Source organism: Crocodylus porosus, unplaced genomic scaffold (assembly GCF_001723895.1).
Source record: "Crocodylus porosus isolate Cpor-Errol unplaced genomic scaffold, CroPor_comp1, whole genome shotgun sequence".
NCBI lineage: Eukaryota > Metazoa > Chordata > Crocodylia > Crocodylidae > Crocodylus > Crocodylus porosus.
The window spans coordinates 63394955-63419191 of NW_017728907.1; the positions used below are offsets into that span (position 1 = coordinate 63394955).

General features: G+C 39.2%; 1 protein-coding gene across 3 annotated transcripts in view; it reads left to right on the plus strand.

Moving 5' to 3' along the window:
• Positions 1–24237, plus strand: part of LRRC7 (leucine rich repeat containing 7) — a 220369-nt gene that overhangs the window by 93365 nt on the left and 102767 nt on the right. For all 3 annotated transcript variants that reach the window (XM_019531612.1, XM_019531613.1, XM_019531611.1), the window contains exons 6-9: positions 9357–9420; positions 15312–15386; positions 20507–20651; positions 23604–23676. In XM_019531612.1, the coding sequence (XP_019387157.1) occupies positions 9357–9420; positions 15312–15386; positions 20507–20651; positions 23604–23676 (357 nt within the window). The remainder of the gene's footprint in view (positions 1–9356; positions 9421–15311; positions 15387–20506; positions 20652–23603; positions 23677–24237) is intronic.

A 24237-nucleotide genomic window follows, 5' to 3' on the forward strand; every position in this document is an offset into this window, starting at 1 on the left:
TGCAACACATTCTTTGTCAGGTGTGACAGACCTGATGAAGAATGCCTTGCATTTGAAAGCTTGTTTAACTCTATCCAAACTATACAATTGGTCCAATAAAAGATAACACCTTAAGAAATCCTTGCCTCTCTTGTATATTACAGAAACATGCATCTGTCTTCAGGCAGAGCAGTATGAAAATGTTCACATCTGTCCCTCACACATTTATGAACCTCACATTTGATGCTTGAAGTTGTACTAGAGAATGAAAACGACAACAGCATTTATAAAGCACTTTTTGAGAAATTGAATACAATTCCCATTTTAGAAGAACTTAAAGATAAGGTGATTTTAATAAACATCTAACAATACTTTTAACTGTCTTTAATCACAAAGTCAATTTCCATATTTTAAATGGTAATGGAATAGTGATAAAGTCACTTTCATTGCTGGCTTCAGTTCTTACACCATAAGCAGCCAGAAGCTGCTAGACAGGATAGAGCATTATCCAGTATGACTTTTATCATTTCTAATTTGGCCATCCATAATGTTTCCTGCATGGCAGATAAGACTGGAAATATCCATTATTATTAGCAGGGTTTGTGCATTTAAGGGTATGAACAGGCATTCATTTGCAGTTGTAAGAATTTCCAGAAGTTTGCAACACTATGAACACTTGGTGAGAAATGCACCATGAAATGGCCAGTCATGCTCCACAGAGCAGGGTGAGAATTTGTATTACTGGCATTCCATAGACCAGGGGCTGGTGTGTAGAGATCCCATCATGCTCTGCATGGGCCCTTGTCTGTGGAGGTTCCTGAGGATCACTAAATGCCAAGGAAAGCCCCAGTTGGCTGGCTGCCTAGGGTACCATATCCACCAAAGACTCCACATTCCCTATCATCCTAGGATTGCAGAGCCACTGTACATAAGTTTAAAGTTTACACTGGCCAAGAGACTCATTAATTTTACTTCCAGCCCTGCTGTATCCCTGCTCTCTACCCACTGTGGCTTCTGGTTCAGATGACTCTATTTTGACTTGGTTTGGGACAGTTATGAGGAAGATAACCTTAGTCATGAGTTGATTCACTTTCAGATAAATGGGGAGACAAACAAAGTAGATCTATACTTAAGTTTTATATTGTTGTTATTTCCAAAGTACAATTTTTGACAAACAAAGGAAACCAATTTGGTAAAGTAATCTAGAAAGAGGGGCTCTGGGAAATGAATGCAGAGAAGAACTGGAATTTCTTTAAGTTCAGTGAGGCAGGCCATATTCTACTATATGCCATATTCTTGCCAGCACAGAGTCAAAACCTGCCACCACTTCTGGATAGATTTTTCAGCTTCTCTGCAGCTGGTTCATGTATGGCCCTGTGGATATGACCAAAGCCCTGGCCACCCAGTCTCCAGTTCACCATCCAGTTCAGTATAGGTAACTCCATGGTAGCATGAGATATCCCTGGCCATTTGGTGGGTCCTGGCACTATTATTTACCTACCTTGTCAACTAACAAGAGGTTATTTGCAGAGGCAAAGGGTTCTGCTGATGGCTTCACTTCAGGAGCGCATTTCTTGTAGGGACTCCCTGCAGGGGCATGGCCTTGATGAACTGCAACTACCAATCTCTGCACCAAATAACCACACACACACCTCCTGGTCATGCTGCTGCCCTGCCACGCTCTGATATTGACTTCAGGAGAGGCATTGAGGAGTCTCCCCTTCTCCCCATCCACAGCATTTGCCATTTGTAGAAGCTGAGAACCAACTTTGGAAGAACCCAAACACAAGTTCAACCCTTGAGTTCTTGACAAGTGACCTGATTTGTTTTGGTACCTTCAGTTTCTATAGTGTAACAGCTACTGTGTTTGCCTCAAAAGTGTCCCCAGATCAAAACTGGGCAGAAACAGGCCCCTACTTCATGCCTTTCTTCCAGCCTGGCTTACAAATGCCAGAGGGGATTTGTAGATGACAGGGGGGGTTAATTCTCTCTAAACTGAAGCAGTGTTTTTTTTAAAACACCACTTCAATTTAGGGCTAAGTACACCTGTGTCAGAGCCTGATCCTTACCTGCCTCTCCAGCAGCAGGAAGGGGAGAGCGATCTACCAGTGGGGAGAGTGGTCCCTGAGCTGCAGGGGGGGCTGGTGCTCCCTCGGTGGCAGCAGTGCCCCCACACCAGGTGGCACTTGCCTGCAGGCACCTGGCTAAGGTGGTCCTGGGGGGCACTGCAACCGCAGAGGAACCACCGGGGCCCTGCGCAGCTCATGCAGGCAGACAGAGTCTGGGGGGTGGGAAAGATCAGGCTCACCAATTTATTTATTTATTTATTTTTCCTTCTGTGGAGCCTGCCTTCCCAGGCTGCTGCTGGGCTGCCTGCATAGTCTGCCTGCACAGGCCCTGAGCCACACGGAGTCTGGTGCTTTCCTCCATAGCTGTAGGGTAGGAAAGTAAAACTCCTGAGAGGTGTTTTACTTTGCAGCACCCCAAAGTCATTTGCTGCATCCCAAAGTCATTTATGGTGCATTATTATGCTGCTGAATGTGCTACAGTAGCTGGAATGAATGCACAATACACTGTCAAATGTGCAAACAGCAATGCCATTAAGGCCATGCAAAAGGCATTTAACCCACTTTAAACCCACTAAAAAGTGTCATCTACAAATGGCCAGAGATACTGATGCAACAGATAACAGATATTTTTTGTCAAGGTAAGATAGCCTGGGAGGTGGTTGCTTGGACAGGAAGACCTTTATCTTGTGCATAAAGAAAGACCAGGCTGAGCAATGCAACCACATGACAGTCTGTAGAGTTTGAGATGCCAGACAAGCTTCATGAAGTTGTGGGGGAGAAAGTGAGGAGCATAGCCTCCTGCGATGCGTGCCCTGTGGCATTCCATGTAACTGGACAGGTATTACATGTGGCACTGGAAATAATCACTCTGCCAAGAAGTTGCTATTGTAAAGAACTAATCTTTTTTTTGTGAAAAGGCTATGTTTTTTCAATGAAAATCTCTTGAAAGCCTGTACACTTTATTTTTGCAGCACTAAAATAGTATATTTTTTGCCAGAAATGTAATGCCTGTCCATAGCCTCATGATTCTGAAAATATCCCCAAGTATAAATCATATTGGTTATTAAAGCTTTGTTACATAGTTGCTACTGACCTTGAAAAAACTATGCATTATGCACTGAAATTTAAAAATAGTCTCTAATAGCACTCTTTAGGATCAAATATGAAGTCAATGGGGAAACAATTATAACTTCACTTAAATGTTGTAATTAATGCAGATAATACCTACAAGTAGTGTTTTATGCAAGGTTGGAATACAACTCAACTTGAACATTATACCAATTTGATTTGTATATTTTGATCATTTTAAATATTTCTACATTTACTTTGCCAGGTAGCATTTTTCTGGTATTCCTTCGTAGAAGTAAAAATAATTAGATGTTGTCTGAAGCTAAAACCGTAGAACTATAATCCAGAAATTTAGATCTAAATCTCACTCTTGTTGACTGACCCAAATGTTTTTGATGCTTTGGAAAGATTAAGGAAGTTGAGATGTATGTTTTTTTTCCTAGAATGCGTTTAACAATTCAGTTATGATTTATACACACACTTTGCCCTAATCTGTCTCTCTTTCTCTTTAATTCTGAAACAGATTGAATTTTTCAGTAGTTTTCAGGTATTTATAAAATGAGACATGCGAGATAGTCATTCATATATTTTGATATGCTGGATACTGAAAGAGAAATAAAAAGTGAAGAAAAGGCATTGCTCTCAACCTGCGAAGGACACATAGGGATAGTGGCAGTGAAATTGTGAAGAGCTGAGTTGGAATCAAAGCCCCAAAATATTAGAGGACATTTATAGTTTGGAATCCATTCATTTAGGTGGATTGACCTTTAAGGCACAACCCTGAGAGAGGTTTTCTAAATATAGCCTGATGCCTAAATATAATTCTTAATGCATACAAATTCTTTTTTCAACTCAGTAATTATGAGTAGTAATATTTACAATAATGATCAGTAAGATAAAATTAGATTTGTGTGGGATGGAAATACATTTTTATTTTAAAATGAATTATTTACCATTTTAATGAGCAAGAACTGAGTTTGAGTTACAGTTCAAGATTCTTGCAGTCTCAGGAAGATGAAACTGCTTGACTTTACCCAGTTGAAACATTAAGACTAGGATCTTTCTCTATTTCTAATGACATTTAACATTTTACAAATATGTAAATTCAGCCAAATCTCTTGTATCTCTAGTTTAGGAGAGGGTGTCAAAAGTCTTTTCCAAAAGTGCATGGGAATACCATTATTTTTTCTTCAGGCTTAATAGACATAGATGGATCAAGTACTGTATGATGATTAGAACTTGAGAAATAATTGTACATACCTTGGTGCAAGATAGAAATAAATATTTTACTCACATGTTCAGAATGCCGTTGATGCTACAAGAATCAGAACTCATGGTAGAGGTAATATCTTTTATTAGACCAACTAGACTTTTGCAAAAAAAATTTCTTTAATTGCAAGTTTTTGGGCACAAGCACCTTTCTTCAGGCATAGACGAAAAGATTGTAAAACATCTCCTGGGTAGAAATGAAAGTTCATATTTCATAAGAGAGTTGAAGTTCATATTTCAAAGGAGAGTCGAAAGTGTGTTTGGAACAGTTCATTTTGTAAGCAGATTAGGCTCAGAGAAGTTGGAATAGTCTGTCTACCTCAAAGTTGTTTGGTGATAAGCAGGATGTATTTCCTTCTGGTTCTGGTGTTTCATAATTCACAAAGGAGTAAAAGGATGGAATTCCCTTTTGGGCAGAAATTTCTTATGTGGTGTAAGGTGTCTCTGAGCTCTGTGATGACGAGGCTCTGTGATCATACAAATTACCTTGAACAAAAGCAGGAGCAGGGTCTCAGGTTTCAGGTGGTCAAACTTGCTTCCTCATTGTAAAATTATTAATATTACTTTTAAAAAATCAGCTAAACTTTGATATCTTTCATGTGTCAGGTATCCATACGGCTACAACCTGGATACCTTTGATGCAACAGAGCTTTGCAATTCATCAATAATTATGTCTTTGCTTTCCACTGTTGGGGTAACAAACATCTGCTGAAAGTGCAGATCTGCTCTGTGCAGTGACTGTTTAAAAAAACAAAATCAAAGTTTTTGTTGAGTTCCATATTTGTCTCCCCCTTTTTAACATCAGTGTGCTCAGTTTTCAAGTAAAATATATTTTTAAATGCCAGTTCTTCAAGTTAAGCATTATCAATATTAATAATCTGAAATTGATCACAGGACCAATTTCTACCTCATTTGCACTGAGCAACTCAAGTATCTTCAGTTTTTTTGTAATTGATCCAAACTCCTAATGACCAAGGAGAAACATAATCCAGCTTGTTGTTTCTGAGTTATGTTGTTTCTGGAGGGTAAAAAGGGTAGGGAGGCTTTAGAGTGAATTCGGCTATCTGATCACATAAAAAAAAAAAAATCTTTCAAAAATAAACTTCTTTACCAATACGTATGGACCTCATTATCTTAAATTCCATAACCTCAAAACATTTATTATTATAAAATATAGGCTATAATAGGATTGGACACCATTTAGTAACTTTAAAAGGCAAATACCATAACAATGAGGAATAAATTTAAATTTAAAATAAGAGCATAGTGTTTACTTTGTGATGTTTCAGTTAGAACTTCTGACGTTATGTTTTGACTACCAGACAAGTCCTTAAGAGCCAAATAATACATAACAAAGCTAACATAATCATAATTTGCAGCATGCACATCATTGGTTCTAACTTATGCTTTATCTCTTCTTCATTTGGACAAATGTATTGGATTGATTGAAAGCCTATTGAAGCCAACAGACAAACTACAATTGATGGAAGTGAACATTACATCAAGCTCTAAATTGTTACCCTTAGGCCCCCTCTACACCTTACTCATGCAATTAAATGGTCTCGTGCAATTAAATGGTTAATTGTTCAGGTAAAGTACTTATCATGCCATAAAACTATCCAACTAGCTATAAAGTGAGACCTAAAAAAAGTATATGAACTTTGTAGCTTGTTCCTATTGAGCTTTAATTTGCACATGTAACAGGTTATCCCCTAAAGCTGGAAGCCCTGTCAGATGACGGGGTTCTTAATCACAGGACTAGGGACAGACATTACACAAACTGGTTTAAGTGATCAGAAACTGGTTAAACCTGTAACAGAACAGATGTTCAGTGCACATAAACCAGTGTGAAAATGGCTGAAACTGGTTTGAGATAAACTTGGTTGAATGTAGTATCCGACTTAACTGATTTCGGTCAAACTAGTTTATGCAGTGTGCTCTCTGGGCTGGGTGGGCTCTCTGCTCCACAGCAGGGCTGACCCCTCCCTTCTGTTCCCTGGCTGTAGCTCTGGCAAGACTACAGGCTGCTCTCCTCCCCTCCCCCTTGCCACTGCCTGCTAAGCAGGAATTTCCCCCCTTCCCTCTACCTTGCAGAGAGGTGTCCATGTATTAGCTAGCAGACCACGTGCTGGCTATGGTCCATGCTGAATCAGTAGGCAGAATCAACAGGTAGCTGGTAATGTCCCTCTGTTGTTTTCTTAATGGGGTGATAAACATTGAATTATGGGTGATAAATACTGTTATCAATTCCCTGCTGAACTAATCAGAGCATTCTGGGGTGCCGGGCCACCCCCCCAGCTTGGTTCTGTACAAGGGAAGGAAGGGCTGCTTTAGTACCACTGGCTTCTAGCCTGAGCCACTGTAGGCATGTGCCTGCTTTTCTTGGATGTCTGTGTAGTTACAAAGTGATACAACCTCACCAAGTTAGACTAACCTGCAAAGATTAAATCAGTTGAATCTCAGGTCTTGTGAATTATCTCCCTAGCTCAAGAGTGTACCATGCCTAGTTTGGGCTGGGAGTCCTGCAACTGAGGGGACTCTGTCCCAGCAGCTGTGAGCTCTGGGTCTTAGCAGCAAGGATGCTGAGTCCTAGCAACTGGGGGATGTAGCTGTCCCTGGAGATATATGATACCTCCAGGGCTGGGGAATCATGGCAGTTGTGATTCGCCAGCCCTAGGTATGTGCGAGACACCCTTGCAGGCACTCGACTGAGGGGGTTCTTAGCCACAGGAGCTTATGTCTTGCCGGTGCATGGGGAGCCCAGGGTCAGCCTCCTCCTGCATAGGCAATAAATCACGATGGGCTCTCCCCCTGCATGTGTGGCATGGCAGGAGGCATGATATGTAGATCACTCATTAGGTCCCATCACACCTTTACCCACACATGTAGAGGGGCTCTAAGTTTAAACAATTGCGAGTTACGAATGTTAAGTGATATCTCTGTGCCGAAATGATGGAATTATCTGCAATGTAAGCTGCTTTTGTACTGCGGAATCCATATAATCAACAGTAATTGGTGATGTGACTGAAGTTTCTTATTTCCTCTCTTTAATTTGAAAGACATGACAATTTCAAAGGTAGACTTTTCATAATGAGTGTAAAGGAGATGAGGAGTTAAACAGGCCTGGCTTACAGGCTAGTTGCCTTTGTAAGCCATAATAGAGCATCTTTTGCAATTAAGAACTTACAGTAATTGCTTTATGGATACTGTATTCATCTGTTCTACAGCTGCTGTTCACAAATTACTCAGGAGTTTCCATAACCTCCATTGACAAAAAAATGTTTATTCTTAAGATATGATTATCTATTTTCCTGTGTCTGTGCCCCTGAATTATACCTCTGCCCTTACAATCTCATCTTGAAAACTCCCTTTCCCTACCATCTAATATCTTTACCCTTGTTCATTTTTGGTGCAATTCAAATGTCTTTAATATTCAGGTTATACTTAGGATGAATTTGTTGTGTCTGTATTATATAAAATAATACTGGGGTGAAATTCTAGCTCCACTGAACTGAATGGCAAGTTCTCATTGACATGAGTCTAAATAGGATTTATCTCCCAGTCTTTGAATCTTTTATGATCAAGCATAATAACATATATTTAACACGTTTCTTACCTTGTTTGCACCTTTTTTGGTCTGTTGCAGTATAGAATGGAGCCATAAATTCCACTCAGTGGATTGAATGTGGCATTTTTACGTCGCACATAAACTGTAAACGTTCCATAAACAAATAATCTAATAATCTTACTATTTTATCCTTTATCTTTTCTCTCCCTCTCTCCTCCTAGTATTTGAATTGCCCATGAATAAAGGGCTGGTATCAGATTTATACATTATTTTAGATCAGGGGTTGGCACCCTGTGGTCGATGGAGCCATATGATCCAGCCTACAGACATGAAGCTGTGGTGGATTTTGGCAGCAGCTGTTTTCCTACGCTGCCACAGGGACATGCTCCAGCTGCAGGCACTCCCCATGTGCCACTGCAGAAAAAAGCAATGGCAGAAGAATGATCCTAGTACCCACCTGCCCACCCAGGGCTTTGACCGAGACTGGGTCACTCTGACCTGCAACCTAAAAAAATTGCTGAATCCTATGTTAGATTAATTTAAGTGAGATTTAATTAGCACATAGTCTTTCTGTTGATTCTGCATACAAGTGAATTTTAGTTTTGTTGAATCATGTCTGCAATTACAGTAGAACAACAATTATCCAGAATCATTAGTGTCACCATCATTCTGGATAGTCAAACACTACAACATAAAGTGCTAAAACTGTACTGTACAGCAAAGTACTATACTGTACAGCTAATATTAAAAAGGAACAAGAAATAAGCATATGGTACTGTGTCATGTATTAAAATCTGAAAGTGCTAGTAAACAATGTACAGTTGTCTCCCCAAGAAGCAAAACCTAATTGTGGGCTGATGATTGTGGTAATACAAAACCTTCCAGTTAACTGACTTTCTGGTCAATTGTGTTTCACATAATCAACTCTACTGCGCATTGAGACAACTAGGAGAGGGAAAATATCTTTATACCTTTCCTGTAAAGAACCAAGTGCAGTTTTTAGCACTATATGATTATATTCCTTAAATAACATATTTATTGGAGTTGTGCAAAATGTAGCTTTAAATTATTCATTAAAAAATCTTTTGAATGAAGTTTTTTTTCTTGGAAAATTCTGCTTATGAAAAAATGAAATGATAAATGAAATGATACCAACATTTAATTTGATATAATTTAGCTTCATGTGGTTATTTTTATAGTAAAAGTACCAGTTGTTAACTTTTTCCTTTGCTTGAAGACCTTTGACTGATATGACTTAACTTTTTAAAAAATTAGGCATTCCACTTCTGTTTTACCTAACTATATAGCTGATGGCATAATTTGAAGTTTACCTAGATATAACTGAAAGCAGGATTTGGTCCAAAAAAAGGTCTTACTTCTGGTATTTTCCCTGTCTTTTACAGGTCAATGCACAAACTGATGCAGCTGGAGAGGCTTGACCTAGGCAATAATGAATTCTCTGAACTGGTAAGAAAAAGCTTTAATAGCATTTTAGCATGAGATTTTTATGCATGGAGAATTAAAATATTGATTCAAAATATATTACGGATCTGGACAGATTTATTAGTAAAATAGTAAATTTCCCATAACCAACAGGACTGATACTGGGGCTGCAAGAACTTTAACTTTCCAGCATACTGCTTCAGTGCAGGGCAAAGCTGGAAGTGACTGGATTTTTTTACCAGCTGATAGCTTTTGGTGATCTGCCAGGCTGTAAACTAAGGGTGGGCAAAATGGTGGATCTAGCCAGTGGCCAGACTGCACTTCCCAGCTGCTCCTGTCCGAGTGTTGCTGTGGCCACTTTCCACGGAGACCCCAGCAGCAACAGCACTGTGACAGTGCGAGGCCAGGGTTTCCATGGAGACCAACCCCAGAAAGCACGGCTGGGTGGGGAGCTGCTTCATGGCCAAGCCTGGGATGTTGCAGTGGTGACAGCATGGTCTGGAGCCAGGGTGGTGCAGGCGCCAGCTCTGGACCACGCTGTCACTGCCACAAGATCCCAGAGCAGCTCCCTGCCCCGCCGTGCGCCTTGCCAGTGCTGCAGGGGCTGGTCTCCGTAGAAACCTTGGCCCCTTACTGTCATGACACCAGGGCTGCTGCGGTCTCCCTAGAAACTGGCTGCAGCAATGTAGGCAAGGGCTGCTGGGAAATGGAGTCCACTGTGGGTCAATCCGGCCTGTGGGCTGGACTTGGCCCACCCTTGCTGTAAACTAATTTGGTGATTTCATCAGTTAATTGTGAGCAGTCTGTGTGTTTACACCTCTAAACCCACAACAGTGATTAGCACAAAATGGAATTCATGTTGGCTAAAGTAAAATTTTCAAAACAACCTGAGTATCTAAGGAGTTTAGGTCCCACTGACTTGTAGTGGGGGTCCTAAGAGCTGAAAGTCCTGACAGAATTAGATGTTTAAATACCTTTGAGAATCTGGCCACAGTCACTTTTGAGAATGGGTCCCTAGGTATGTGTATACCGTTTCCTGGGAGATCCTGGACATGCCGAGAAATAAGTTGTGCCCACTTGCCTAGGCCTTGAAATTATATGGTGTAAATTACTTTAGGAATGAACCTGTAGCTCGTAGAAGGCCTGCAAGAGTGTCCCAGCACCACGTCTAAGCTCTGTCTCTGGAGAGTCTGAGCACAGAGCTGAGCCATGCATTCAGGTCTGCCTCAGGCTGCTTGTGCCTGCTCCCAGGCTATGTATACTCCCTCTTTAGTGGGTGAGTTCCTGACTGATTTATATTACACTTTAATTTGAACATGTGGCATGCTAGAGCTACATGACATTAAAGGGACCTGTGTAGGGGGAGTTGATGGACTACCCAGCACTCTGGCACTTTGAAGCCATGCCATGCAGCCTGGCATCCACAGATATACAGTAAAAATTACTTAAGATGCCCATGGGCAACCATTTAAATCCTACAAGTGGCACACTAGCCATTTCCCAGATCCCACTGATTTCAGTATTAAATTAATTTAAGCCTGCTTGCTGAGTCATGCAGGAACATCCTGCTCTCAGCTTTTAGCACCACATTAATGCTCATTATAGTGTTATTCAGAAACTTGAATAGTGGGCCTGAAATTGACAGGAGTTAGTCAGCTTCTACTCTGCTAATAGCATAGCACTGACAGCTATGGGAGAGGATTAACAACGCACCATGAATATTGAGCAATTTTCTGATTATCAAATTATGATCTGATGAAGAATGTCTTGCCTTCAAAATCTTTTCTAATGGTACCCCAGCTATGCAGTTGGTCCAATAAATGATATCGCCCTACAAAATCTTTGCCTCTGATTATCAGACAAGACCACTATATGTGGCTTAGACTATATCCACATTATTGTTATATGTAGGGTAGCTTCATGGGGCTCTGTTCATACAGTCTCTAAGCATTAGGCAGTATTATATGCATCTGCTTCAGATAATACAGGACAGTACTGCCTTCAGTTGTACAACAATTCTAAGTATCCACATCCTGGATAATACACTGTATGGAAGCACCTCACAGTGTAGACAAAAATTAGTGCATGAATAAGAAGGAAAAGTTACTTACTAGTTCTATGACTGGAGTTCTTCAAGATGAGTTGTCCCCGTGGTCAGTTCAGTACTTGTTTTACTTTCCTACTGCTTCAGATTCAAGTAGTGTAGAGAAATGAACCAGAACTGTGGTTGGTCCCACACTGATCTATATATGGTTGGTTCAGTGCATAAAGACTGGGCACATGCACCAACTGACCTGACAGTCCTGGCAAAATTCTAGTATCAGGTGCATGATGCAAATAAACACCCACAGTGACATGCTCACAAGCACTCCAGATACAGATGGGTAAATAAGTTTTCTTGCTTAGCTACAGACCACAGTTCAAATGCTACTAATAATGGTAGGGTTCTGGGTGTGATAACCGATTGGTTTAATCAGCACATCCTCACTAAACCAATAACTAGGTTTTGAGCAATGGTAAAAGTGTTATGGAATAGCTGGTCATAGAAAATAACCTTGAACTAAGTGGTCATAAGTCGATTCAATTTCTGTTAATTGGAAAGATAAACAGGCAGGACAGAAACTAATGCTTTCTATTTTGAAAGGACAGTTGAGAACTTTTAGTAAAGCAAACTAAACTTAACAACTCAGGGATGTGAATGTAAATGGTGGTTAGAATTTCTTTACATCAGAAGTGCAAAACTACCTAAAATATGCATCCTAAACAAAGGAAAATCTTGACAGGGTGGTTCAGAGTCCAACAGGATGAATAAACACCTCAAAAAGGTGTATAATTGAAATAAGCAGAGTCTAGTTCAACAAAGAAAGCTATGTCTTAGAAGTATAAAATAAAGGAGAAATGAAGAAAGAAGAAATGAGGCTGACATGCACTGAGGGAGGCCAGCATCATGATTAGGGGTAATTAAGTATAGCCTACAAAATAACAGAATATTTTTCCTTACAGTATTCAGTAAAGATTATGATTTGAAGCATGGGAATAATGGTAATAAGTACATAATACTGTAAATTACCACATCAAAGGTAGTAACAATACTCAAACACCTTAAAGAGCTGGAGTCAGGAAAACTGGATAACTTCCATCCCAGAATTCTTGAAAAAAAGCACATGATGTTGCAAATCCAGTAGTAATTTAGCACTAACATTTAGTAATAGAAGCACTAACATATGACTATAAGATAACTAAGATGGAACCTGTATTTAAGAAGTAGGAAAAAGGGGTCCAAAAATATATAGACCTGTGTGTCTGGCCTCAGTGGCGTGGAAAGCTATAAAACAAATATTGCAAGCCAGAATAATTAGCCGTGGCATAAGGAAAACTGGATAAAATATTAACATGAGTTTACCAAAGGTAAACTGTACTGGCTAAACTGATATCTTTCTTTGATAAGAGAGAAACTTTTTCTAGACAGAGAAATACAGTAGATCTCACCTATCAGGCTTCATTAAATGATGTGATACAGTGTCACCTGAACAAATATTTATGAGGCAGATGTTGAGAATTAGTACAGAAATTGTAACATGAATTGGGAGATGACAATGGTTGGTGTGAAGGAGGAAGAGCTGGGTTGAAGTTATTCAAGAACCAATCTTGGGATGAGTCTTACTTAATATTTTCTATAATGATGTTGGAACAGAATGTGAATATGTTCTAACAATATTTTACTGATGGCACAAAGTTAGAAGGCATCATCAGAGTCAGAATATCATTCAGGATGAATGAGATGACCTAATGATCAGAACAGCAGAAGTGGGATGAAATTAAATAGGATAAAAGGTAGGGCCATGTATGTACGGACTAATAACACACATTTCTGCTATGAACTGGAAATAACAGAGAAGATGAGAGACCTTCAGATTGTAGTTAATCACAGAATAATGATAAGCCACAAATGAAACAGCTGTGAAACAAGCAAATGTTATCCTGCGATATATCGGGCAAGGTATAGGAATAGAGATAGGAAAATGTTTTTGCCATTATACAAGGCATTGGTGAGCTCTCATCTAAAACAGAGTACAAATTAGATACCCAAGTAGAAGAAGAAAGATAAATTCAGTTGGTAGAGAGGCTTTCTCATGAGAGGAGGCAAAGAACTCATTTACACTATGTTCCACCAAGGACACTCCGGAGCACATATTACTTACTTTCTCCTGCTCATATGTACAAACCCCACCAGCGCATCCCCCCACTGCAGCTCTCAAGAACTATGGGCACTTGAGAATGGCTTCTTGGGACGTCCCTGGAGCTGTTTCACTGCATTTCTAGGTGTGGCATGTCATGGGTGGGTAGAATGCAATTAGAAGCATCCTGGCCAGGCCAGGTAAGGAACAGGGTGTAGATATACCCTAAAACTCCATGGCTTGTTTAGTCTAGCAAAATAAAATCTGAGATAGGATATGATTGCTTCCTATAATTGTGTGAGAGAGATGTAAAGATGATGCAAGCTAACAAGCAGTATTGACTATTTGGGTAGAAACTAGCCACAAAGTTAGAAAGCTTATAGCCGTCAGAGAAGTGAAGGTTCTGGAACAGCTTTTTAGTAAAGCCTCCTGGGTTACCCTACCACAAAAGCTGTTTGTCAGAGGGAAAATCCTTCCTTACTAAGCACACAGCGAACACTGCAGCAGGCCTTTCCTGCTCTTTCTTTTGAAGAGAAAAGTTTCTGTTTCTCCCTAGCCTATGCCCCATCCTATATTCCTGTCTTTTTGTGATGCACCTGGAACTCTACGTCTCCCATGATATACCACGTAGGTTGCTCAAAAGGGAATCTTTACTGTTTTAAGAAAGGTATGTTTTTTTTTTTCCTGGGAGCCTTGTCCATAGGAGAGAGTAGAGACCTGGTTTATAATTTCCATAAGATGATATGCTGTCAGGGAAATGGCATTTATTGTTTTGTTGGACTAATTCTGGATGAAATATTTCTGGTCAGTTGAACAAGAGTAAATATATAGATTCAGTCTGAAACAAGCTGAATTAAAATATTTCACTTTTGAGTTTTGGCAAATCAGAAATGTTCTGAAGTTGCATATAAAAATTATTGCAACATAATTTTCTGCATCAACAATCCATTATTAACTATAAAAAAGACATTCAGCCAATGAAAACAATTTGAGTTTAATAAGTATAATATTGCTCAATACTAAATGGTGAGAATATCTAATGCCTTATAATAAAGCTGGTTTTCACAAGCTTATTTAACTAATGAGTTGAACATGGCCCAGACATGCATTCTGGCAGAGGATCTTGCCTTTCTTACCTGCTGACATTACAGCCTTGAAAGAAGCAAACCTTTAAAGTTGTCATTGTGAAACTTTTCTTTGCTTTAGGCTTAGGTAGAGGCTTTCCCTTTTAGGTAGAGGCTTTCGCTTCCCCTTTCCCTTTGGTGGTTTGCTACTTTGAGCTATTGAGAGAGAAAATTTTGGAGATTTAGATCATGTAACAGTGCCCTAAATCCTACAAATAATTCAGTACTGTGTAGTGTTGTTAAGAATTGTGTTGTTAAGACCTTTATTATGCCAACATTTAATGTGTGTTCCATTGTATATTCAATCTTCCAGGTCAAGACAACTCTTAAATCTCTATAATCCTGATTTAGTTTCTGTTTTCTCAGAAATTCTGTTTCATCAGCCAAAATAATTTAGGACTGCTAAAGTTTTGCATGCATGCATCTCTACTAAAAAGCTCTCTGAAAAAGCTTTAAACCCCCACAATAATGTATGTAAATTGAATGTGTATATATTGCTTAATACATTCTTACATCTAAACCCCTGATGTAGATGATCAAGAATGAAGAGATACATCTTAAGAAAAAATACAGAATGAACAGCGTATTGTTTATATTGTTTATTTTTCCCCAGCCAGAGGTTCTAGATCAAATACAAAATCTAAGGGAACTGTGGATGGACAATAATTCGCTTCAAATACTCCCTGGGGTATGAACATTTCTTTTATGTAATTATCTCTTTTGAGGTATAATTAGTTATATTTGTAATGTGTGGTTGGTGTGTATTTTTGGTATCTAAATGGGAAAGTATGTCTCTATTTTAGAATTTTTAGTTCTGTTATACTTTGCTGATTTCTTGATCACACATCTGTAAATTGTCATGTTGTTTTTTTACCCTATATGCATTTCTGAATGCCAGAGCAAATACAATATTATGCCATCAAATTAAAAAGAAAGGGATACTGATGCATTTGGATTAGATTAGATTGAAAATAACTTCTGTGGCAGACAGGCTATGGAGAATTGACAGATATACTGGGTATCCCTACCATAAATCTTTTTTGTCAGGGTGAAAATCTCTTCATTGTATCATCTCCTGGAATACCAGAGTAAACTTCCATGCTGTTCCTTTTGATGGACAAAATACTTGTTTCTGTCTAGTAAGAGTCCAAATCTGCCAAATGGTCTAAAAAAATTCTACATGTGCAGGGAGTTCTTCATAACAGAACTGGCTGATTTATTTTTTTTGGCCAGCACCAAGAAATGCAGTTTTGAGACACTAGATTGATTCATAGCTTCAGATTCTGAAAAAATACAGATAAGAATAATGCAGGTAGGGCAAACAATTCTATATCTAGCAGTCCTAGAGCTGTAACAGAGCAAAGATGCATCTGGTTAGTATGCTAGCTTCACCCTGAGGTTCTTTCTTGAATGTCAGATGTCAGCAACCTGAAGGCCAAAGGCCGAGGCCAGAGCCATCCTTGTGGGGGAAAGGGGCAAATTGGGGTGACCGCTCCAGGCCCCGCACTTTGTGGGGCCCTGTGGACAGTGGCATACAGGCCCTGTGGAAAATGCCATTGGCACATGCTGAGGGCACCACCACTCCATGCAGTGGCTGTGTCTCCTCCTCTCCCTTCACACAGGATGATATGCCCTGGTTCGTGGGCCCTGCACATCCCTAGGGTCAGCTGTAACTAAGGCCCACCCCAGGTGGGGTGGGTGAGATGGGCTAGCGGTGTGACCTCTGTCCATGGAGGCCTTGATTTCCTCTCTCGGGGGGACCCTTTGCTGCTCTGAAATCCCTCCTTTTGTATTCTTTCTCCCACTCTGATGACTCTTCATCTCTGGGCATCATTGATTGGCTTCTCTGTGGTCATCATACTATCTACCTTCTGTCCTGTCAGCATATTCCTGTTTTCACAAATCCATCACATGCACAGTAGATTAGTCCGATGAGCATTAAGCATTAGTGCAAATGAACAGGGGTTTTTTTTGTGATGCTTAATGCTCATTGGACTAATCTGCTGTGCATTAGTGTAGTTTTTTGCCAGCTGGGCTAATGCACAGTAGAATTAGTCCAATGGGCATTAAGCATTTTTTGTGTAGAAGTGCCCACTGAGAGCAGCAGCAAAGGAATCTTTAAGTCCCCAAAGCAGGTAAGAACCCCTTTCCCACCACTTTCAGGATCCACTCCTTCTCCTTCGTTCTCAGTGGATTGTTCCTTTCACTGCCCTACCGTTTCCCCCTTAGTTTCTCTGTGTAGACTTCTGTATGCAGGGAGACCTGCCACCACTGCTTCTCTCCTTGCTGTTCCTGTCCTGCTTCAGCCAGGCTGTGGGAAGTTGCTGCACAGCGAGCTGGGTTTGGCCAAAGACAGCAGCAGCAGGATCAGTCAGGTTCCCTCTCCTTGCCCTGCTCCCAAGCTAGCTTAGAATGCCCTGGGAGGACCAGGCATGGAAGAAAAACCTCCCTGTTGTTGATGTCCCAGTCTGAGCCCAGCCTCCCATGCAGTCTAGGTGGAGTGAGACATGAGTGGTCCTGAAGATCCCCCCACTCCTGGGTCAGTTGGGGACAGCAGCAGTGGTGGGCAGGAGAGAAGGAAAATGGGAGGGATCCATTTTCATCTTCCCCACCTGCCCACCACTGCTGCTGTCCCCAACTGAATGTAGAGGGAAGGTTGGATGTGCTGATAGCAGCAGGGGGTTAGATTTTTTTACCTGCTGTGTGGACCATAAGTCCCTGGCTGCTGCTTCTGCAGCATGGTCCAAAAGACAGGGTATGACTGTGCCATTACAGCCCCACTGAATTCACCCCTGGCAAAATTGATGTTTTGGGGCACATGAAACTTTTTGGGTCACCCTGTAAAATTTTTTTTTTTCAGTTCAGCAATTAGAACTTCTACTTGTGTATGCTAAGGGAAGCTCTTCCACAGCTTCTTATATGTATTGTCTGCTGAAGCCTGAAACTCCTTGCTGATGGAATTCAATGGGAATTATTTGTACTTTGATTATACTTTGAATTACCCCTAGCCTGCTTGGGAAAAAGCAGGTATCTAGAAAAAAAAAGTCTTTAAAGATTGCCATGATACCCATCCATAGATGCATAGCAGATCTGTTTGTGACACTGGTCAGAGAGAGAATATGAAAAAGTGTCATCCTTATGAAGGCATTTACTACTACCTCACCTCAGTGCCTTTGTCTTATTTTTAGTTTAGTTAATTATTAGCATCAGCAATACAGTTTTCAATATCCCTTTGTTTAGGGAAAAGATCCCGTATTATTCAAGATAGATTGCACAGTTAAATATTTTGTTTGACACACCTTTGGATTTTTTTTCCCATTTCTGCAGATAATATTTTAAAGTTATATATTAATTTCAGAAATATATTCAGAAAGTATTGCATGTTGATGAATTCATTCTCTGAACTTGCATTATGACCTTGAGAGATCTGTTCTATTCTTGACATTTCATCATGCTGCATGGTGCTACAACTTGCCACCCTAGATACTTTTTCTTTGTAACTGTCTTTGTCTAATGTTGAAGAGTATATTCTTGTGGAAAGATCACATTTTCTCTGAAGATCCATTACTTTTTTAAGTGTTTACTTAGAGAAAAGTAAAGCTAAAGTATGTGTTAATGCTGAAATCAATGGAGAGATCCGTAACAGAAGTATTAGAGCTTTATTACTCTCACTGACTTTTTAGGATGGCTATAGTGTATCTTGAATAGAAGAGGTTAGACACATGAGTGTTGTAAGATCCAGTCCCTCAAAGTGATCTTCACCTACTACTGAGCTTTCTCAATTCTTCTAAAAGTTACTATAATAAATGTGCTCAATAGCTCACAGGATTGGACTCCCAAATAACTTATTTAGTTTTAGTGAATGCAGTGTATCAACTGTTTCTGTTCTTTTTATTCCAATAAGGTCCCAGCTGATTTCACAATGACAAAAATTACATGAAATATTAATATTGTTGAATGCTGACTTCAAAGCACACATGCACAAAACCTCAGAGTCAAGAAATCAGAGTTTGAAGTCAGTCACTGGATTTCCAGATTTTATTCAGTGTTTTGGTTAAAAATTAATCAATAAAGAATTGAATCTCTTCTAAAAAGAAAAAATAAGCCATAAAATTCTGTTACATTTTACTATGAACATATAGTAATGGTCTCAACCTTTTTAGGTCTAAGTCACCGCCTTGGAAAATGCCAGCTTTTAGCTTTCACTAATTTTTTTTAATGAAAAAATAATAGAACATTTTTCCCCAAGAACAAAAGAAAACATAACAATAGAAAGCAGATTTTAACAGAATAAAGTTCTAAAAGCATTTCTGTTGTGCATAGATTCCTGGATAAAAGTGGTCCCAGCAGTCTCTGCCTCACTGTCCTATTTTTCAGGGCTATCATTTTATCACACTAGAATTCTTTGTTTTCAGTTTTCCTTCCCAAATTTCCATTCCCAGTGGTTAGACTTTGTTAATCTCAGCATAGGAAAACTTCAAAAGCAAATGGCATCAACATGGCCCTTCCACATTCTTTGGAGAGAAGTCCATGAGTGAAGTTTCTTCTTAAAACAAGGCATTGATGTTTGACTTGTTTCTTGAAGTATAAGGGTTTATACTGTATTCCTCATTTAACTTAGGAGGAAAAACAGAGTAACTACTGTAAATTATAGCATCAGTTGAAAGCAGTGTAATTGCAAGTTAGTTCAAGTTAATGGTACTATGCTCTGTTATCTTACAGTTGCTCTGTTATTAACTTGTCTACAGTAGTATTGTCACTGGACTCTAGGTTCATCTTTGCCAAACATTTCAACATTTCTGATATATTAAAAACTGTTTCGCTTACAACATGTATATGAATGAATTTAGGAAGAATCACAAGCAACAGTTGTGTTTCTTCGTGCGGAATTTTTTTTAAAGACCAAGTGCCAATTCCATTCTAATACACCAAAACTAGTTTTCTAAATGCTGCATTTAGATTTGTGAGCTGTGATTTTTTTTTTTTTTTGGGGGGGTGGGGTGAGGGAAGCTCTTTGTCAAAAGTATAGTTGGCTTTTTAATGGATTATAGCTTTCTTGGAAGATTAAACTACATAATCTCCATTTAGCCTGCTCTTAAATCCTAGTCAGAGTTTTAGATATAGCTCAGAAGGCTACAGAATTCCATAGGTTTACCAAATTGCTCATTGATGATATTGCTAGAGCTAAAATATTGTATCTGGGCAGATTTTGCATTGTTGGAGTTAAGATCCAGTAGGTGAATTATGAATATTTTGGATCAGCACCCATAATGTTATACTCTTTGGACAATAAAGGTTCAGTTCTAGAAACCCTTACTTGGTATCAGTGAAGTCAAGAACAACTTCCATAAATATAGATTCATTCTTCAAGCATGCCCAGTTGAAGAAAGAGTGGGCCTTTGGAACTTTGCAAAACAATTTTAAGCAAAGATTATTAGTATTTTGTATGTGAACAATATGATACCTGATGCAATAAGTAATAGGTGATTTTTCCACTTGATTAGAATGATAGCAGATTTTAAGTGATAGCCACCATTTTATTAGGCTTCAAAATTGTCACAATGTCTGGAAAAGTCTAACTATTTTCAGTTTTGTCTTAAACTTTAGGACTTAATTTTGTACTGTTTTGAATGTGGAAGTTAGTAAGCTTCCTATTCAAAACATTACCGCATCAATGAAATATTTCTGTTTAAAAATACATGTTGAAATACTGAAAGATAAATGGGTGATGTTACTGTATTTTTTTATTTAACATCAGCAGTTCTTGTGAAATATGTATTCAACTAACACTGTCTATGCATTATCAAGTCTATAGGGAAGTTAAAACAGCTGGTATACCTAGATATGTCAAAAAACAGGATAGAGTCTATTGACTTGGACGTATCAGGATGTGAAGCACTTGAAGACCTGCTCTTGTCGTCTAACATGTTACAACAGCTCCCAGATTCTATAGGTGAGAAGAGCACGTTATCTTACAGTTATCAAACATAAAAGAACGTATGTTATGACGGTGCAGAGGAGATGAGCCTGAATTACCAACTAGGACCCTGATTTGAATATGAACTATTGCTGAATTCAGAGATATTTAGCTTTGTGTTTCAGGTTATCCTGAAATAGAGATATAGCCAAGTTGTAAAGTCGGCATCAGGTGGTAATCTAGTTATGGAATTCCCTCATTAAAGACAGAGTTCAATGTTCTGGTTCTGGTAGTTCTTATGCTTATCAATATTGAAGCAGAAATTGGTTAAATTAGTCTTCTGTGCATTTCATAATATACCTAGGAGTCTGTTTTAATGTGTTAAATAATTCAGAACCTAAGGGTGCTACTCCACTGTGCAATGAAGATGCACAAGAATAGACTGGAGAAGAAATAGTCTTGACTATATTATTTTCTAATAGAATTACCGTATTTACTTGAATATAAGATGACCCTCAATATAAGACAACCCCCTCCCACCCACAATAATTAGAGTCTGTATATAGGAAATTTATAGATTTCCCATACTTTCCAGGTATAAAATCTAATTATTGGAGGTTTGCCTTGATTTTGTCCTGTCCCACTGGCACACCAGGAAAAATAAATCTGGGGGTGTCAGGTGGCCACCTGACTTTGAACTTTTTCCCCCTGCAGCCTTTCTCCCTCCTTACTGTCAGACCCTGATCTCCCTGAGCACATGGAAGTTAGGGGCAAATTTGAAAACACTGATTTTGAAATAAACATGCCTGTAGTATTTTGCATATAGGCAAATTACTATGGTACCCATACATGTAGGGCACTGGCAGATGTGCAGCTCCTCACTCTAACTCATGGATCTTCAAAGAAAGCGCTACAAGTTAGAGTGACCACCTCCAACCATTCCAGGAGGAGCTGCCTGTCTCCCCTAGCCCTAGCCCACCCCCACCCTTCCAGCTTCATTACTATCTACAGGATGAGGGCGGGGGGTAAAAGAGAGGGGAGAGAGCTCTGAGTTGAGGTTTGCCCAGCCTGCACTGGAGGTGGGGTGGTATTGGAGCTCCTCTGAGGGGAGCAAGCTCCAGGCTTGAGTTTGCCAGAGCAGAAAGTGTTTTTATTTTTTGACATCATCAACATTTGTAATTGGGATTACAATATTAGACATGTCAGATGCAATTTTATTTTAAACACTGAAAACATCAGTATTGTCTCAATTCAACCACATGCAGAAGCACATGCTTAATTTTAACACTTAACGCTTAACCCGTTAAGTCAGTGTGTGTTCTTACTAGCTTAAAACTTCTGTTGAGGTTAGCTCAGAAGCAATTATACAAATAAATTGCCATGGAATAAGATTATGTTTATATTATTTCTTATTTGATTTCTATAATTTATTTTGAGGTCAGGCCCTGATTCAGCAAAATATATAAGGCTGAGACTAACTTGACTTTCCTTGAATATTCCCATGCTTTAGTATTAGGCAAATGCTTAGAGATGTTGATGAATTCACAGTTGATTACTGAATTCACAATTATCTGGGATTCCTATTATTTCTGAGTGTAATTGCTTTAAAGATCTCTCTATCTATGTATCACTTAAAGCCCTTAAAGGTTTAAAAGTACCACTCCTAATCAGGGTGATAAAACCAAAGTTATTGTGGAAGTCATCAGCAATTCTCCAGTTTTTTTATTCCTGAACCTGGGAACAGCATTTAATGTGTAGAAATTTTAGATGAAAATGTCGACTAAAACGTCTCATCAATCACCCCACCATTGCAGGAATGTTTTCTGCAGCATATTCATGAGTACATTGTTCAATTAGAGATTATTCCATTAATTTTATCTCCTATCTCAGAAACTATATCTCAGCATACGAGAGCTCACTCTTAGGAAAGTTTTCTTAATATTCAGTTTAATATTATTTTAATCAGTCTTCATCTGATGACCCTTGGTTAAAATCCTTGAAGACTGTTCCTTTGATACTTATATTCTTCATATACTTGCACACTGTTGTGCTATGTTTATATAATATAATCCTTTTTTAGTTCTTCCATTAAAATCTTCAACATGTTAGATGGGGGTGTCATCATAAATAATGGAGGCAGACATTTTTTGTCTCATTGTTCTTTCACTTAGCTAAACGATTTTATAAATGAGGTCAAGGCCACTTTCTGCTTTTATTTCTAATGTTCTTTCCTAATGTGTGTTGTTTCCATGAAGCCTATCTTGGACATTAGAATTATTGTTTATCTTAATATTGTACTATTACTATTATTTTAATATTAAACTAAGCAGTTCAATAAATCACTTCATCTTTTCTTAATCAGAATGTTTTTTAAATTTCTATATAAAAAAGTTTCAAATGTTGACTTTTTAAATCTTAATTCAGGTTAAAAACATGTTTTAAAATGTTAGAATTTCTCAACAGATGTTAATGCTGTTTTCTTACCACCTCTATTTTAAATATTCTATTTTGGACCGTGTGCAGCACAGAAGGGTTTAAGTTGCAGGCTTCAGGCTCCCGCCCAGCAAGTGCTCCTGTCATCCCCTACTGCAAGGGCAGCTGGGCTCTCCGAGTTCCCCCTCCCTTCTCCAGCTTCTGCTTTCTGTGCCTGTCCCAGTGGGTGGTGGTGTGCAGTGCAGTGCAGTGTGGCACAATTTGGGAAGCTGAGGGTAAAGCTGAGGCTGTGTGGGCCAGTAGTCCAGCAGTGTGGGGAGTGCCAGCATAGGCCTGCGGTGCAGTGGGGGCTCTTGCCTGGGCACGCAGTACAGCAGGGAGGGTGGTGCCCATGGCACATGCAGACCAGAGACCTGTGGCCTGTGTGGTATGCAACCCCTGACTACTTAGAAGTTAGACATATTTAATTCATTCAGGTAAAAATCCCTAAAAAAAGACCAGAATCTCTCTTCTGTACTATGTGTGCCATTTAAGATGTCCCTCTTTGTTCTGCAGGATTATTGAAAAGGCTTACAACTCTAAAAGTAGATGACAATCAGCTTACAATACTGCCTAATGCAATTGGAAAGTAAGTAGAATATATTTTATAAGCTTTGGTGTCTCTAATTTTTGAGCCTAGAGAAATATTTTCTTCTCTGCTTTGCTGACAAGAGTATATGTTTGTTGAAAAGACAAAACTGCACAGGCTTGTTGAAATGAGTGTGGACCTGACATGAGGCTTATTTATACCAGAGTAAATTGGGAACAACTCCCTTCAGTCAGTTGACATAGACTGGTCTAAAGTAAAAGAAAATATTTGCCATTTTGTGTTATGTTTCTCCAACCACAAAAGACAAAGAGACATTTCCATCCTGCATTACTTCTAATTTAGATCTGTAGAGCAACATATTGGAGAAGAGTAATAGTGTAGTTAAGAAAGTACCCAGTGTACATCTATCTCCTTAGCAACAACCTGCACTGAGCTCTGAGAATAAAGTGGTTCCAGACTTCACACGCACAAAGGCTGCTTTGAATGCTTTGTAGATGTTTTAAATGAACTTTCCATGCAGCAATTTAGACTTTAGGAGGGCTGACTTCAACAAGCTAAGGAGGATCGTTGGGGAAGCGCTGAGGACCCAGAGGGGAAGGG